General features: G+C 41.1%; 1 protein-coding gene across 1 annotated transcript; it reads left to right on the top strand.

Annotated features, from left to right (window-relative positions):
• The first annotated feature begins 1,747 nt into the window (after nucleotides 1–1,747).
• LOC107283092 (ubiquitin-conjugating enzyme E2 S) lies at nucleotides 1,748–18,927 on the top strand. The gene is made up of 4 exons (XM_015810941.1): nucleotides 1,748–1,829; nucleotides 11,814–11,961; nucleotides 12,600–12,790; nucleotides 18,578–18,927. The coding sequence occupies exons 1-4, from the start codon at nucleotides 1,827–1,829 to the stop codon at nucleotides 18,866–18,868; spliced, it is 633 nt and encodes a 210-aa protein (XP_015666427.1). The 5' UTR covers nucleotides 1,748–1,826; the 3' UTR covers nucleotides 18,869–18,927.
• Nucleotides 18,928–19,166: the final 239 nt, after the last annotated feature.

The following is a 19,166-nucleotide window of genomic DNA, read 5'->3' as shown; positions in this document are numbered from 1 at the left end:
GACCTGACCTAGGGAGGATTTTATACTGGGTTCATTTTTAGGAATTTGGAAGACACAACTTTAAAATTTGGTTTAATTCGGTTTTATAGGGGGGGATTGTATATATGCTTTGGTTTTAAATATGTTGTGCGCCGCCCTGAGTCCCGCAGGGAGAAGGGCGGCATATAAATTAAATTAAATAAATAAATAAATAAATAAAATAAACTGGCTCATATTTATGACCGTTTAGTATCTCAGGGTCATGTGATCATGTTTTGTGACCTGCTGACAAGCAAAATTAATAGGGAAGCAAGATTCACTTAACAACCGGGTTACTAACTTAACAACTGTGGCAAAAAAGGTAGGAAAAAGGGGGAAAACATATATGTGGCTTAGCAATGGAAATTTTGGATTCAATTGTGGTGGTAAAAGATTATCTGTACTTCATCACTTATGGTGTGCTACATTTCTACTGTTCACTTCAAAATATAGCATAAAAGTGCCAGACAAAGGAAATTGCACTGGGAAAGAGGATCTTTCCCAAATGAATCCCAAATGAATATGTAGTGAACTGTAAGTTAATTATATATTCTTTCAATGCAAGAGTTAGACAAAGCATGTTCAAGCGTGGTGCAATGGACTCCTGGCTTCAAGTATTGTTTTGCATAATTTGCATTACTGTGAGAAATTAAAAGAAGCTGGGGACGAGCTCCTCAAAATAGCAGACAAGCGACTTTCGAACTTTATTCGTTTTGCCCAACCTGCTCCCCTTCAGATATTTTGAAATTCAACCCATCCCATTTCCAAACGCCCTGAGGGTTCTGGGAGTTGTAGTCCCAGAACATAGGAATGTTGGAGAAATCCTATTCAGAATGGGAGACGTGTGTAAACCCCAAACGGTTGTGCCTGAGCCATGTTTCGTTTTGTTTTTCCTGTCAAATCCTCATAGCATCTCCCGCCCTGTGCATTATTATGAGTACTGTATCAACATATTTATTTTTCGTTCTCAGTTTTAATTAGATGCTTCTTCCGTCTGGTGGGAGGGATTATTTTTTTCTCTGGCCAATTAGGATCCTGCCCGCTTTGTTTGAATAAGAGGATTAAAAAAGCTTTCCTCGTTGGCCACTTTGTCATCGTCCATTGGCTGCACAGCCACCTCAATTGCGATTTCTTACCTGAGCGCCTTTCGGCCACACTTGTATTCTATTGGCAAAGCTTCCCATCAATCGAACAAATTGAAACCCGCCCCTCGTCTAGTTTTTTTCTTACAACCGTTAGTAGATAAACCATCTTCCCTTTAAACGCCACTTTGCCTAAGCGTTCATATTCAAATTCCTCCAATCAAGCTCCATGGCTCCGCCTCCCCACTACGCCTATCCCCATTGGCTGCCGACTGTCGCGGACATTGGTTGTCAACGGTTCTCAGCGAGGAGAGGACCCAAGAAGGGAGGGGGTGGACCGGACTCCCTCCGTTCTAACGGGCCTGATTGGGTAGCCGGGGTTCTAAAGGGGTGTGGCTGATCTTGACCGAGGGTTATAAAATCGTTTGTTGCTCAGGGGCCACCCTCATTGAAGTGAGGGTGGCAGAGTTGAGTTGGGAGGGGGGGGCTACAGAGGGGAAGAAGTAGGGGGGGTGGCGGGGAAATTATCATAAAAATATACATTTGCAAACTTCCTAAAGAAGAAGATCCAGCATCCATTCAGTGGGGTCTGTCTGAAACCCCAAGTCAATTAAGGATAGGTTCCTGATCGGAAGGAATCTAAGTATCGATTAAGGCGCGTATGTGAGCCCTCCAAAGATCAGGGTAAATCGCGCTACTTTGCAACCTCTGTGCAGACCCAACACAATGGTGAGTGGCTTTTAGGGCTGCGTGTCCTTTCCTTGCCCACTTGTTTGAAGTTTCTGCTTGGTCTCTGGGACTCCCCAGAACTTGGGTGGATTCACATGGGTAACTTTCGGGATGTGAGAAAACCTTAAAGGATGGTGAACTTAAACTCTTTCCCAAAAGCAGAATCTGGAGAGCTTACATGGTTGTGCTGCGCAGGCACATGTGTAAGTGCAAAAAACCAGTAGCATGGAGTGAATGTCTTTCTGTGCCTGAGTTCTACTGCTATTAACTGGGGACCAAAATCAAGTTGCTTTTTGCAAGATTTTTTTGGAGTGTGATCTTTGGGCTTTGAGCATTAGATTTCTTACACTGAAAATGTGTGAACTGTTATCAAAGTTTTATTTTGGAACAGGATGGTGTCTTTCAGTACTTCTCAGTACTGTATATTGGATGTTAAATTGAGTCAATGATTGTAGGGTGGGATATAAATAATATGGTAGTATTGCAGGAAGATGGACCCAAATACTGCATTTTGAGATGTGGCATGGCCTTCAGCCTTTCTGAATGTTCAGTTAAAATTTTAAATCTTTGCAGCTTAAGTTGTTTGAAGAAGGTTAAAGTTTGATTTAGACACTATGGAGCGTCCATGAAGTATGTCACATTTCATACCAATGTTTGAAATTACTTTGCTTTTTATTTCTTTGTTCTAACTTTATTGCCCCTTCCAGACTCTTCTCCTGAAACATGAAGTGTGGCATATCTTATGGTTAGTTCTTATGAAAACTTATTTTCTGGAGAGTAGAGGATGATATTTTTAAAAACCATTAATACTTATACAGGAAAGTAGATTTCTAACCACAAATCAAGTAGATAAATAAGCTTGATTTTTCTGGAATGCAATGCTATTAGAAGCACAGCTTCTAGCACATCTTTACTGATACACAATATCATCTGAATTTATAAATGTTAAAGTGGTGTGCATTTTTCTTTTTGTTTGGCAGACATCTAAGTAGCTGCACGTTTTCTTCCTGCCAGATATGAGAAGATGCCCCTTTTCTCAAAGAGGAATATTCCATATTTGTCAACTTTTTCACTCGTTAGCACAGTAAATGTGGATCAAAGTAAATGTAATCAAAGTAAATGTAATCAAAGCTGTGAATTTTAGTGGTTTCATTAACAATACTGTTTTAAGATCAGTCTTTTAAAAGTCTTTTGCTCTGGTTTCAGCCACTTAGGCCTTTAGTGCACAGTTGTGTTTGTGTGCACTTAGGCCTTCAGTGCACAGCCACTTAGGCCTTCAGTGCACAGTTGTGTTTGTGTGCACTGTTCCACATATCTTTTCAAATACTGTATTTTCTCTCGGTATTTGAATTTGCACAGTCTCTGGTCTTTTGCATACTTTCAAGTGTATTTAAATTTGGCCTTTTCTCAAGGGGTCAGACTTGGTAAGTAGTATATGGGAGTTGGGGGGCACTGAAGATTGAAGGTGGCTGTGGGTCAGGTCAGAACTAAGATTCTCTGCTAACTTCATCTCCTCTGCATTCAGATTTCATTGAACAATTGTTTTAAGTGTACAAAAAGGGGGGAGGGAAATGAAGCATTTTTCTTGTACAGGTAGTCTTATTTAGCGTCCACAATTTGGCCCAGCAGCTTGGTCGTTAAGCAAAGCAGGGAAGTGAAACCATGACCATGCTTACAATTTTATTTCAACTTTTCGTTGAGAAGTAAATGCAAGGATTGATCATAAAGTAATTTTGTCATCACTGTCCCAACTGAACTGTTACTAAACGAGGACTAACTTTAACTTAAAAAGGTTTCTTGGCTTATGTAGGCAAACTGGGAATGTTAGGATAGGAAACCACAACAATCTTGCCTGAATGCTTTGTATTATTCTTGCTGGATTTGAGCTTACAGTATTTTTGTCTTGCGGTTGCGCCCAAGAGATAGCATTCTCATAACATCCAAAATTATTCTACTTCTGTTTATACACCTCATAAGTCCCTGACATAAGAGAGGCAGACACTTCTACCATCATTGGTTATAGATTGTTGTACTGTAACATTTTTTGTTATAGTTGGTCTCTGAGGAGAATCAGATTTTGTGGGCACAAAAGCTTCCTAAGGAAAACAGTAGCTTTGTGGAGCATCCTGTTCAAGTGTCAAACTCTGTATTAAGGTATTGGGTAATTAGTAATTCAAGGCCCCAAAATGTAGCTCTATTTACACTTCGGAAAAGGGCTATTTTGATGTACCACCCACAGTTATTATATTGTAGCCAAGGTTTCTCACCATTCCACCATCAGGCATAATAGTTTTTGTGGCCTATGATAGTGAATTAATGTGGCATTAAAGAAAGATATAAAAAGGGAGGCCCATGACAGAAATTAACCATGGCAGATCTTCAAATGGAAGTAGCAAATTCTTACAGGGAAAGCAGAAATGTCATGGTACAGAAGGCCCTGCTCCTTTCCATATTTTATTTTCATTTTTAAAAAAACCTCTAGTTTTTAGAATTAAACTACTTCTCAACGTGGCTTGTCATCAAACATTTTAAAAGAGAAATACAGTTATATTTCAGATGTCAAAAACATGTAATTCATCTTGATTTGCCAGAAAGGTTAAAAATGCCAATTTTTGAAATATTTATTTGAGATTCTAGAAATAATAGTGAAATACAGCTAGACATACCTATAGTGTAAGGCAGGAGTAAGTCAAACTGCCGGCCCATGGGCCGGACGTGTCATCCGGAAGCCACGCCCAACTGATTGCCGGCAATGGCAAAACTGTCACGTGACGTCGCGAGTTTGACATGTCTGGTGTAAGGTGAGAACTGGGGGTTTTCTATAGTCCAGTGGTGGCGAACCTATGGCACGGGTGCCAGAGGTGGCACTCAGAGCCCTCTCTGTGGGCACGCGCGCTGTTGCCCCAGTCCTAGGCCTTCAGCTTTAGGCCTCCGCCACTGTGTGCAAAAAAAAAAAAAAGGTTCCATCAATCAGTCAATTTCAGCTTCTCGTGGAAAAAAAGAGATCTTGCAAAGTTGGAATTGATTGATTGAACTTTTTAGTCCCACCCAGTCTGCTGTTACCATTGCAGCCACACCCACCCAATGGGTCACACCCACTCAGCACCCGACGATGCATAAGTGGGTTTTGGGTTGCAGTTTGGGCACTCGGTCTCTAAAAGGTTCGCCATCACTGCTATAGTCTGATGTCACAAAGTACAGGAAGTTTCCCTTAGTAAGTGTTGTCTATTGTATGTTGTCCATCAGTGCAATCCCTTGAATTCTTTGTGATCTTCTGGTGATTACATATGGTTGACAAATGTCCAAAATTTAGTACAGGTAGTCCTCAACTTATGACCACAAATGAGCCAAAAATATCTGTTGACAAGTGAGACATTTGTTAAGTGAATTTTGCCCCATTTTATGACCTTTCTTACTTCAGTTGTTAAGTGAATCACTGCAGTTCATAAGTTAGTAACCCGGTTGTTAAGTGGATTTGGCTTCCCCATTGACTTCGCTTGTCAGAAGCTTGCAAAAGGTGATGATATGATCTTGGGACATAGCAATGGTCATAAATATCAACCAGTTGCCAAGCATCTGAATTTTGATCACATGATCATGGGGATACTGGAAAGATCATAACTGAAAAACGGTCATAAGTCACTTTTTTCAGTGCTGTAACTTTGAATGGTCACTAAATGAACTGTTGTAAGCTGAGGACTACCTGTAAGCGGTGAAGCTTCTGTAGATAGTAGAGTTTTGACTATTATTCAGTGCAAGGAATAGGTGGGTGCAAGTTGATTTTCTTTTCCCTCATCACTGCAATCCAATTTTGCATGGTTGGCAGTGTGACACATGGATGCCTTAAGCCAGGGGTCTTCAAACTTGGCAACTTTAAGACTTGTGGACTTCAACTCCCAGAATTCCTCAGCCAGCCATGGCTGGCTGAGGAATTCTGGGAGTTGAAGTCCACAAGTCTTAAAGTTGCCAAGTTTGGAGATCCCTGACTTAAGTTCTAAAACACTTTCAGGTGCTTGTGGAACCTAGCAATACAGCCTTTCAAGTTTTTATTTTTAAAATTGTTTTTTAAAAGTTTTGCAAGTCTTGGAAATGAGATGTTAAACATTTTTTTAAAAAACCTATGCAAAATCATGGGATGAATTCTAGTGCCTGGAAAAGGTGGCTGATTATGAATACTCTGTATTTGCTTGAAGAGAGAATCTCTTCTCTTAGGGATGTGCAAAATATTTGTTGTTTGAAACAAATCATTTTGCATTCAAAATGAGCTCAAAAACACTTTCAAAGTGATAGCCTGCCTGTTTCAAACATTAACTATTATGCAAAACGGGGTGTTTCAAATTGTTTTGTACATTACTGTATGTGCCATCCCCTCCCTCCCCCTCCCACACACTTTAGCCTCCTGGGCATCCCAAGAGGGGAATAACAAATTGTTTATGTTCATTGATTAATAAGATAGATTAAATCCAGAATAGGTAATTGGCACAAGAAAAAGTTTTGAAACTGTTTTGCTTCTACTCCAACACTTTAATGCAAGAATAGGGTGAAATTCTGCAGCCTGGCAAGCCGCCACTTGAAGACATGGAATGGGCAAGTGTAGCAGTAATGGGCTATCTTACTGCAGACCTGTGCAACACATGGTGATCTCATCATCAATACAACTTTTTGCTGGCCACCTATAACAAGACTTCCTGGACACACCTCTATTCCAGGCATTGGCATCTTACTGATTATATCGTTATCAGGAGAAAAGATAGGCAGAGTCACCAAGACCAGGTGTGGTGCCAAATGTTGGACAGATCACAGGCTCATTGTCTCCAAAATGAAGCTCCATATCCAATCCAAGAGGTGATCACTAGGAAGCAAGACTATGAAAAGAACTAATGGGTCCAGGATTAAGAACCCCAGGACAGCTTCAGCACTGGCTGAAGACTTAGAAGCTAAGCTTGTGACCTACAAATTGCTGGCAGTGTTGAGGTTCATTGAGTATGATGAAGAGGTTATAGCAGTGATGTCGAACCTTTTAGAGACCGAGTGCCCAAAAACCGCCCTGCCTGCCCGCAGGGCCACCCACCGCCTCCATGGCCCGCCGCAGCAGATCGCCATGGCGGTCCAGCAGCACCATGGCGGCCATGCCCTCCGCCCGCACCCTGCAGCATCATCTGGGTGTGAGGGCGGAGTCTTGTCCCTGCTGCCCAGCTGCCATGTCCTTGGCTGCACTGCTCTGTGTGGGCCGTGCCTGGTGGCGACTCCTCTGGAAGGGCTGCTGGTGAGAGGAGGGAGCCACAGGGGGAGGTGGGGCTGGGGCAATGCCACGTGTGCCCACAGAGAGAGCTCTGAGTGCCCCCTCTGGCACGCGTGCCATAGGTTCGCCATCACTGGGTTATAGGCTTCTTGAAAAGCATCGCCTTTGTCTTCTTGTCTATCAGAACAACGTGTTGTCAACTGCCAAGAAAAATCCCTTTACCAGTGTTTGTAGGATAGTTCAGAATTAGCTGCCTAAAGTGCAAGATGTCTGGCTGAGTACCAAGGCAGACAAAGTATAGGGATATACTGACGAAAACAACTTGAAATGGTTCTGCGAAGGCCTTTACACTGTCTACAGATGTCAGTCTCAGGAGTTTGCCCCTCCTCGGTAAAGGGTAAAACTCATTACAGGTAGTCCTCAATTTACAACCACAATTGAGCCTGACATTTCTGTTGCTAAGTGAAACTTGTTAAGTGACTTTTGCCCCATTTTACAAGCCACAGTTGTTAAGTGAATCACTGCAGTGGTTAAAGTAATAACATGGTTGTTAAATGAATCTGGCCTCCCCATTGACTTTGCTTGTCAGATGGTCGTAAATGCTGATCACATGATCCCGGGACACTGCAACCGTCATAAATATGAGTCAATTTCCAAGTGTTTGAATTTTGATAACGTGACCAGGGGGATGCTGCAATGGTTGTCACTGTGAAAAACGGCCATAAGTCACTTTTTTTTAGTGCCGTTGTAACTTTGAACAGTCACTAAACGAACTGTTGGAAGTTGAGGTTTACCTGTGTAGAGACGGCTCAGATCCTGCAGAGATGAGCTGAACACTAGAACCATCCCCAACTGACTGTCTACTAACAGTGATGTGATAGACAGGATTCCCAAGGTTGACGTCAACAGCTCCATGGATGACCTACAGTAGTAACTGAAGTTACAGAAGTGTCAGCCAGCTTTCCATTGACAAACAACATACCTGCAGAGGCATACAAGGTCAGTGGTCCTCTATTTATAGAGAAAACCATGAGATATTTGAAAATTTGGAAGCAAGGACCCATTCCACAGGAAGTTAAAGATGCATCCATTGTACACTTCTACAAGAGGAAAGGCAATTGACAAGTATGTGACAATCACTGAGGAATCTTGCTGCTCTGCAGAGGCTGTGTTGCCACTCGCCACAGAATTGTGAATTCTATACAACTTTTTGTTGGTCTCATGAAAGCCTTTAATACTGTCAGCTGCCAAGGCTGTGGAGGATCATGGCAGACTTTAGCAGCCCCACTATTTATTCAGATACAAGTAGTCCTCAATTTATGACCAGTTGCTTAGCGACCATTTGAAATTCTAACTGACCAATCAGGGGGTTACTGGAATCAAAATTTTGACAGTTCTCTTCCCTCCCTCCTCTCCCTAAAGTTCTCTCTAGAGCAGGGGTCTTCAAACTTGGCAACTTTAAGACTTGTGGACTTCAACTCCCAGAATTCCTCAGGCTGGCTGGGGAATTCTGGGAGTTGAAGTCCACAAGTCTTAAAATTGCCACGGTTGGACATCCCCTGGTCTAGAGCAAATCTACCACCAGGTCTACATACTGCTGATGAGCCAATGGGCAGGTCACATCATGCCAAGTTAGGGCATACTCAAGCAATTTCTTTTTTGAGGAACTCTCTTGCTCACCTGGAGGGCAGGCAGAAAGCAACAAAGATACAATAAAGGCTTCCCTGAAGTTCTTTGACATAGACCCACCCACACCCAGGAACACAAAATCATTCTACCTGGCATGGCCTCATCCATAATAGCTGTCAAGTTTACAAAGTGAAGTGCACTAGGGTTGCACAATATAACATCAGCTGCACAGATCTAGAGCCACCAGTGCAACAACTACAGTGTCTACACATGTTTGCCCAACATTTGCCAGGACATTGTGCCCTAATTAACCTGACAGGTCAACTTTGGACGCCCCATACTTAATGTGATTAATGGTGTTGAAGTCTTTATTGGTAACAATGCACAAACAACAACTGAACACTGATCACGAATTAGCTTTCCTTCGCTAACCTGTTCTTTTAGGAAAATAATTTACAGTGATTATTACTATTAATTAATGTTCCTACTGCTTTATTACCGTATTTACAGCTAGTCCTCAACTTAAAACTGTTCATTTAGTGACTGTTTATGACCATTTTTCATACCTACAACCATTGTAGCATCCCCATGGTCATGTGATCAAAATCCAGATGCTTGGCAACTGACTCACATTTATGACCATTGCAGTGTCTCAGAATCATGTGATCACTTTTTGTGACTTTCTGACAAAGTCAATTGGGAAGCCAGATTAACTTAACCATGTTACTAACTTAACGACTGCAGTGATAACATTGAACAACTGTGGCAAGAAAGGTTGTAAAATAGGCCAAATTCACTTAACTGTCTCACTTGGCAAAAAAAAATAAAATTCTATTGCTCAGTTGTGGTCGTAAATCAAGGGCTAGTGTATTTAGTAGATTTATGACCACCATTTTAAACTAGTTTGGGTGACTTACAAGAAATGCTTCAGTACCATCCAATAATATATATTCTCTTTTTTATTCAGTCCTTTTAAAACAGTTACAGCTTAGTGACTTATGTTTCTTGGTGCATAAACTATTTAACCTTTGACCGGAAGTGTGGACCATGATAGAAGGATCTGTGCACTAGCAAGGCCCCAGGGGCTCAAGAATATATAGCCTATTCATTATTAGAAAATCTGTTCGCATCTTGGTTTGAAGTTTGGGTAGACTTTTTTGGGATTTCATGGATTACAAATCAGGGATGTAAAATTGATGGGAAATACTGATTCTGGGCCATCTATACAAGCATATGAATGGCTTCCCGTTCTCTTCATATAATTAGATGTTTAATTGCTATTTAGAATGAAGTATAGCTTCTTTTTTGCATCAGTGTTCTTTTAAACTTTTCATTCTGTCTTAATGAAAAGAAAACTCCATCTAAAACATCCTTGCTCTCCAGTTCATGCATAGTTTTCTTGTTAATTATACTGAAAACAAGGGCTTCCAATTACAAGAGGCTACTAATTCTTGCTTGCTGGAATGAGCAGGTGAGCTTTATAATTAAAAGTTTGTTTAAGGTTGCATGTGGATATTTATGCGTCTTACAAGATGTGTGGTACAATTTAATAGGTTAAAAAGGGTTCCCTGGGGTTTGGAGATGGTGATCGTTTAAAAGTAAGCTGTTCATAAATAAATTTTGCCTTCCACATACAGGTGGTCCTTGACTTAGAACCATAATTGAGCCTGGAATTATGGCTGTCGGTCCTGCTGGTTGTTAAGTGGGTTGCCACATGACGGCACCTGATTTTACAACCTTTTTTGAGGCAGTTGTTAAACAAATGCAGCGTAAAGTGAATGCCGCTATTGTTAAGCAAATCCATTGTCTGCAATGGGTAGGTTTTTTTGCTGGAAACCAGAAGTAATTTCTAGCAAAAAAAAATAATTGTAAAACGTGATCATGTTTTGGGTCCCTGCAAATGGCTGTTGCCAAATGCTCAAAATGTGATTGTGTGACTGTGGGAGGGGCAGCCATCAGAACACTGAATCTGAGTCATAAGTAGCCCTGGAGAGGTCTGTCATAACTTAGAATGGTCACTAAGTGACCAGTCGTAAATTGAGGACCACCTGTATCAGGCATATTGCTGCCGAGTGTTGGTAGGAAAAAGTGCACATTGGAAATGGATGTCCCCTATTTCATGAGTTATTTGGAGCTACTAGATGGTAAACATTGAGAAATGGCCATGCACTTTGCTGCTTGGATGGGCTGGATCAGGGTTTCAAAAGTGAAGCACTCTGATTCTTAATCAAAAATGACAAACGTGTGGGAGGCAACATTTTTCCTAATATACTTAAAGAGATGCAACTCTGGGATAAGATGATAAAATGGTCTTCTGACTGGGATATGATGATGCTGAAATGGAGCCTTTTTCTCTCTCTCTCTTGCTCACTCTCTCTCTCTCCCTCCCTCCCTCTCCCCCTCTCATTTTCTGCACCTCTTTCTCTCTCTTTCTATTTTCTTGCATTTGCAGTAGACAGTTGGAGTTGAGAGTGTACTCTTGACAGAGAGTCAATTTCTGAATTTAATCTAAAGTTGCAGGCTGCCTATTCCTATCTTAGATAGACAAAAACCCAGGAGCGAGTATTTCCAGGTATCTGTTGTAATAAGTGAGTGTTATTTCTATTGAAATGATTTTTTTCTTTCTCCCATCTAATGGTGGAGGCTCTGGAATCTGTTGGACTCACTTAACATTTTTCCTTTTTATTCCTGAGCTAGCCTTAACTCCTTCAAAAGTTGTAATGGACAAATCCACATCCTAAAGAATTATCTTTAGAGGGTGCATATGAATAAAGATAAAATGAAACATTTACTTGAAAAGACATTTTAAAAGTATGCTTTGATCATTTAGATCAAAGCCTATACATTTGAATTATTAAAATGTAGATTTAAAAAAAATCTGTACAAGCTTTGCTTTCGTAAGTATTCTTTGAAGAAGACATTGCTGGCCAAAATCTATTAAGGCCAGAGTAAAAATATTACAGTGTCATGGAAAGTTGTCTTTCTTTTGTTTCAATGTTTTGGCCAGTGCTGTTTGGAGCATTTTGACCCCTGCTGTATCCAATAAGATATTCCTTTAGAGAAGATGCACATTCTTTCTCTTATTCTCCCATCTCTCAATTTCTCTCTTTCAGAATTCCAATGTTGAAAACCTGCCTCCACATGTGATCCGGCTGGTCTACAAGGAAGTCTCCACTCTAACGTCAGATCCACCCGAGGGCATCAAGGTGTTCCCCAATGAGGAGGACATTACAGATGTGCAGGTCACCATTGAAGGACCTGGTAAGAGAGGGTTACTTGAAGTGGGTTCATCTTTGGGAATTTCTTCTAAGTGTTGCATCTCAACTGTAGGTGATTATGCTGCTCTAGTCAAAGAATCATACTGGAGAAGGCAGCCCATCTTGAATGATTGGTCAATAGGAAGGAAAAAGTTGGATGTTGGAAATGTGAGCCTTACTCGAGAAGATATTCCTCATAGAGATAGCCCTTCACTTTATGACTATAATGGAGCCAGACCATCGTGTTGTAACCCATGCTGATTGTAAAGGGAGTCAGTCACATAGCAAAACATGATTTTACTTTCTTTTTTGTGGTAACCACTAAGCGAATCCATGGTCGTTACGTGAATACCACAGTCATTAAGTGAACCATTGGTTCACCGTTGGTTTTGCTAAGAACCAGAAGTAAGTGCTGGTTTTTAGCAAAGGCTACTGTAAAAGGCGATCATGTGATCCCAGGATATGGTCTGGTTGTCAAGTGCCCAAAGTGTAGTCCTGTGACCAGGGGGAGCAGCCATTGGGACTTCAAATGCAGGTCGTAAATATCCCCTAGGTGGGTTCATTGGAATTGCTCATAAGTCGAGGACCACCTGTACTGATAAGGACCCCCCCCCCTTTTTTTTTTTCTTCTTCCCTTTGTAGAAGGTACTCCTTACTCTGGTGGCCTCTTCCGCATGAAGCTGATTCTCGGCAAAGACTTCCCTGCCAGTCCACCAAAAGGCTACTTCCTGACCAAAATCTTCCACCCCAACGTGGGGGCCAATGGGGAGATCTGTGTCAACGTGCTCAAGAAAGATTGGAAAGCAGAACTGGGCATCCGACATGTCCTGCTGGTAGGTAGTGTTTTTAACTGGGTAGATCCCAGGATGGTAGATAGTGGACTCACAAAGTGGTTATTTTATTCTTCTTCTTAGGCCTGTGGAGAAACTCAGTTTACTATCATAATTTAACCCAGAATTATGTTCCAGTTGTTAAGTGGGCTATTATGTGACCAATCTGATTTTAGGACACTTTTTGTGGTGGTCATTAAGCGAATCACCATGGTCAATAAATGAACCCATTGTCCCGATAAATGCTGGTTTTCAGCAAAAAATGGAAAATTGTCCCATGACTGCGGCATGCTGCAATCTCTTGTAAATGTGGACCAGTTGCTCTGTGCCCAAAATCTATCTGTCTGTCTGTCTGTCTGTCTGTCTGTCTGTCTGTCTGTCTATCTATCTATCTATCTATCTATCTATCTATCTATCTATCTATCTATCTATCTATCTATCATTATACCATCATTATACCAGTGAATGTACTTGCCTGGCCTAAAGTCCCCAAACTGGCTCTCAGTGTGCCAGCAAATTTTACACAAAAATATCACAGTATCTGTCCGTGTATCTATCTACTCAAAACAAAGTGGATCATGCAGCAAGACAGTGACCCAAAAGCATGTAGTCTCATATAGTCAGAATTAAAAGAGGTATAAAGTAAATAGTTTAGAAAGTCTTGGCCTTATTTGTTGTTTAGTAAATTTATATGACTAGCCCTCTCATATACACGGCTCTGGAGGCTAACAATTAAAATCAATAGAAACAAAGCAAATAGCGACCAATGATATAAAACCTAAGTAACACAATCCTATAGAAATGTGGAAGGATCTGAAGCATGGAGTTCATATGGAGATTCCCACAAACATCCCTAACTTGAAGTGTTCTTTAAGGAGGAATGGGCTAAAATTCCTCCAAACAAACGTGCAAGACAGTTACTGAAAACATTTAACTGCAGTTATTGCTGCTCAAGGGGACCACATTATTACTGAAAGAAAGGTTCACCAACTTTTGCCACATGCCAAAATGTAGCTTTGAATTATTTTTATGAATAAATAAATGGACACGTACTGTTTGGATATTTGTTTAGTTGGATTTTCTTTATCTAGTTTTATAATTTGTATGGAAAACAGCGTATTTTAGGTCATACTTACGTAGAAATAAATGAAAATTCAAAAGGGTTTGCAAAGGTTTTAATGTGTAAATATGTGACTTTCTTCAAAATAGCTCATGGAAAGATTTGGAATGAGCTGCTGAGGAAATTTTTTCCCCAAAACTATAAAGCTAGTCCTTGAGTTACAATGGTTCATTTAGTGACCACTCAAAGTTACAATGGCATTGAAAAAAGTGTCTTATAGCAATAGCACTTAGGCTTATATACCGCTTCATAGTGCTTTACAGCCCTCTCTAAGCGGTTTACAGAGTCAGCATATTGTCCCCAACAATTTGGTCCTCATCTTACTGACCTTGGAATGATGGAAGGCCGAGTCAACCTTGAGCTGGTAAGAATCAAACTGTCGGCAGCTGGCAGTCAACAGAAGTAGTCTAGAGTAGACTTATGCCCGTTTTTCACACTTACAACCATGGAAGCATCCCCACGATCACGTGATCAAAATTCAGATGCTTGCCAACTCATGTTTATGATGGTTGCAGTGTTCTGGGATCATGTGATCCCCTTTTGCGACCTTCTGACAAGCAAAGTCAATGGGGAAGCCAGATTCACTTAACAACCATGTTACTAACTTAACTGCAGTGATTCACTTAACAACATAAAATGGGGCAGAATTCACTTAACAACTATCTCACCAAGTAACAGAAATATTGGGCTCAGTTGTGGTCGTAAGTCAAGGACTATACCTATATTTTTATTTTTATTTTCAAAAAAATGTATAGCAGAACGTCCTTTTTATTCAGGGAGTTTCAGGAGGCAGAAATGATATTCTGCTTTGCCCACTTTGTTTCCAGATGAAAAAGCAGAGAATGGGTGTTCAGTATTTACACACAGCTGTGTCGAAGAAATAAAAAAGGACAAGGTTGCATGCAGAAAGCATTTTAGTTAAGAGACTTTGTATTGGATTAATTTATAAGATGTATTCTGGTTAATTTCTATGCTGGTCTGGTGCAGCTTTGACTTTAAGAAGAGTAAGTGGTCTTACACATCAAAAAATGGTGCTTCCGAGCTTTGGTAATATGTAGTTTGCATTTAATTAAACACTTAAAAGGCACATGAATAATCAGCTATAAATTTGGAAGTCATTTGTGAACTGCCAGGCATCCCTGGAGATTCAGTGGTATACAAATGTAATAAATAAAGGAAAATCAATAGTCATTGGTGAACTCCATTAAGAACAGTCAACACAGTTTGCAAAGCTTAATTCCTCGTTTTTCCTACTGCCAGCAAGAGGGGGGATTTAAAAGGCCATATTTTGTCCTTGTCCAGCTTTTCTCCTGCTTCTTCCAGCACACCTTTCCAAGTCCTGCGATTTCAGTTCTAAAGTCCCGGAGCTGAATCTGAAACATGGCTTGGGGCCATGGGGTGGTTCCACCGTCTGCAAAAAGGGAATATAATGACCACCGAAGATTGGATTCAAATTTCAGGATTGGAAACAGTAGTGTAGTTGTAGAAGTCATGATGCTCCTCACACTTGATAAGGCAAGAGAGATAGAGGGCTGGTTTGAAGCCAGTCAGAACTGAAGAAGCTTCTTGGATGAGAACCGAAATGTATTCTAGGAAAAAAACAAAGTCCAGTTGCCTTTTGAATAAGCACCTTTGGGACAACAGTGACCTGGATGACTGGGAATCTCCATAGACATTTAGCTGGTTTGAAAACCTTTCCATTGATTGAGTCTTCTGGATAAAAGGAAGCTAACAGGTCAAAGAGTCTCCGAGGATTGGGGTGAAAACTGCACGATCGTGGGCACAGTGTTGTGATTGAAGCCCTGCCCTTTGTGTATATGTGTACATTACAGATTTTTTTTTCAAAGGGACAGAGGTTTGATCACAATGTTTCACCTGCCACCTTGCAGATTTTGACTCTTCCCACCACTGGTGCCTCTGCGTGTGGGCTTGACTCCCTAGCCATTGATCTACCGTGTTAGCTCTGTGGTTTCAGAAGTGAAGTATACTTTCCTCACAAACAGAGATCGATTCTGGAAGGGTAATGTGCTTGTGAAAATGGGCTGTCTTGTTCCTAGTTCTGTTTTTATTCTGCAGAACCAAAAGACAGTGGGAGCTAAAAAGTTGAATGTTTTATTTTTTTAACTATTGATTTTTATTATTTGCATGGGGGAAACTGTTTTATACGGGGAATAGAAACATTTTAAATGTAAAATTGTGTACCCTTTTTTAAAAAATATAGTCAAGCAATCGGATTACATTACTGTACATGGCTGTGTGTCCAGTTATGCTACTGAGATAAATCTTGTTGTTCTAAGAGAACAAAATGGAGTAACAAATAGTATGACATAGAAATTTAAGGATATGAGATAGAGAAAAAACATATAGCTAAATGTATTTTATACCAATACATCTCCATGCTATTTTATCTTTGAAAATCACTACATCCATATACTGCTTTATATGTTGCCTTATACCTCCCAGCTTTGTCTTTTTAGAGCTCTTATCGACTCCTTCTAACTATGACCTCCTTAAACTTTCTTTTCCTCTCCACTCAAACTTCCTTCATGTACATTGGGATCTTGATACTCAGCTGCTTTGAAACTTCAAATTTGATACTCAACGCATTTTGACATGAAAATTTTATCCCAGAACTCATCGTTTGTTTGGTACTCAATGCTCAAGCTAGAACTTGTCAGTGTCGGCTGCCTTGTGACTCACTACATCATTCCTTTATGGGGAAAATGTGTTTGGTATGCATAGTTTTTGATAGTCATGGCACCTCTGGAACCAATTAATGATGAGTACCAAAGTACCACTGTATTTATTTTGTGATTTCATCTTCATTCCTCCTGTATCACTAAACCAGTTCAGTGTATTTCATTCTTACAGATCACTCCCTTTTGTATTCAGTCCACATCTAGATGCTATCTTGATGCTATATCTTGATCAACCACATACAAACTCCCATTGCATCCAACTTTTATGTTTGTGCGCTTCCGTACAATAAAAATGAGCAGAAACGCACTCCAGGCGATCATTTTCACTTCTTTCATCAAACTTTCGTTCCTGGCAACTGGACAGATATACTATCCACTACTTCACTATCAGCATTCAAAAGACTTCACATTTCTCCAACCGTTTCCTCATCTTCAGTAAACATTGCATCAAATTGGGCAAATTCACCTTGCTTGCTCGTGGTTCTTTTTTTTTTTTTAACCATTTAAGAATAACCTGCAATAATCTGCCTTATTTTTCTTGTCAAACGTTACTGTCTTGGTTTTGGATGCATTGATTTTAGATCACACTCCTTGGGGTGCCATACAGCTTTCAAGCCCTTGCTGCAGATCAATTGTTCTTAGCCACCCAGGTGGCCTTGTCTGCCTACAAAAGCGCACGTACATCCACACCCGAAACCAATACACCTCTAAATGTCACCATAAGCACTCCTCGTGTATTCATTTATAAACACATTTGAGAACTGTAGCTTTATTGCAGTCACTATGATTTGCTGAAAGAGAAAAATCTGGGTTTGCACGTCCCCTGCCCTGTATGGGTAATTCTCAACTTACAACAGTTTATTTAGTGACTGTTCAAGATTACAGCGTCACTGAAAAAAGTGACTTATGACCGTTTTTCCACACATAACGACCGTTGTAGATAACCCATGGTCACGTGATCAAAATTCAACACCTTGCCACTGATTCACGTTAATGACTGTTGCAGTGTCCCGGGATCACATGATCACCTTTTGCGAGATCTTCTGACAAGCAAAGTCAATGGGGAAGCCAGATTCACTTAACAACCGTGCTACTAATTTGACAGCTGCAGTGATTCACTTAACAACAGTGGCAAGAAAGATCACAGTAAAATGGGGCAAAATTACACTTAACCGCTGTCTCAACTTAGCAACAGAAATTTTGAACTCAACTGTGGTTGTAAGTCAAGGATGACCTGTATAAAGCTGCATTGTGCTTCCCCAGTATCTAGAGTTTTGTATTGTTTGTGACCAAAGCCTATTATGTCTCTTCTCCATTCCTTCAGGAGACTGAAGAAAAACCTGTTTGGGGGAAGGCAGAAGGAAATAAACTCATCAAGGGTGGAAGTTAGTCTAGTCCAGGGGTAGGCAACCTTGGCTCTTTTATGACTCGTGAACTTCAACTCCCAGAATTCCTGAGCCAGCCATGCTGAGGGGAAAGGGAGAGGTTTCCAAGCTGAGCCATGCTGGCTCAGGAATTCTGGGAGTTGAAGTCCACGAGTCATAAAAGAGTCAAGGTTGCCTATCCCTGGTCTAGTCCTTGGAGGGAATGGGAGACTTGCCATCTTCCACTGGCCCTGAATGTCTGAGTTTTGTCTGATGATTCCTCCCTCTTCCCCAAGGTGCTTTTTCAAAAGGCAACTGGAGTTTGTTTTCCCTTCAAAACATTTTGCTTCTCATCCAAGAAACTTCTTCAGTTTTGACTAACTTCTTTTTTGGGACGGCCATTAAGCGAATCTGTGATCACTATATGAATGCCACAGTCATTCAGTCAGTCAGAATTGGAGAAGCGAAATGTCTTCAAGAAAAAACAAAGTCCAGTTGCCTTTTGAAAAAGCAGCTTTGGGGGCAACCATGACCTGGATGACTGAGAATCTCCGTAGACATTCCTCCCTCTTGTAACTGTGATTTCCTTATTTTGCTCCTGCTCCAGACCATCAAGTGTTTGCTGATCCATCCCAACCCGGAATCTGCCCTGAATGAGGAGGCAGGGCGCCTCCTGCTGGAGAACTATGAGGAGTACGCCTCCCGAGCTCGGCTCCTAACCGAGATTCATGCCCAGCCCTCCTCTGGCTTGCATACCAAGAACCCTGCTGAGCCTTGCTCTTCTTCGGCAGGTGCCTCCGGGGAGGGTCCCATGGCCAAGAAACACGCAGGTGACAGAGACAAGAAACTGGCTTCCAAGAAGAAGACTGACAAGAAGCGAGCTCTCCGGCGGCTTTAGGGGATGGGGGGTGGTTGAGGGTGTGAAACAGGCGCGTTGTGGGCATTGGGGGGGTTCCATAGTACATTTTCAATTTCTCGTCTCTTTTCCTCTGCCATCTTCGCTTTGAGACTGCAGTCCAACTTTGTCTTACCCTTGTCGGATTTTTCTTCTTTTTAGTCTTTAAGTTATTTAAATTATAAAAGCAGAAAAATCTATTAAATGCCTTTGTTTTCTAAGGAAGGCTCTCAATGTATGGTTGTGCCATCATATAAAGCTGGATGGGGGAGCATGTTGAGGGTACCTGGTTCCCCTCCTT

This window comes from Protobothrops mucrosquamatus, unplaced genomic scaffold, assembly GCF_001527695.2.
Source record: "Protobothrops mucrosquamatus isolate PMUCROS unplaced genomic scaffold, P.Mucros_1.0 scaffold25, whole genome shotgun sequence".
Taxonomy (NCBI): domain Eukaryota; kingdom Metazoa; phylum Chordata; class Lepidosauria; order Squamata; family Viperidae; genus Protobothrops; species Protobothrops mucrosquamatus.
Note: the sequence above shows the minus strand (reverse complement) of the source record. Positions and strands in the feature narration are given on the sequence as shown.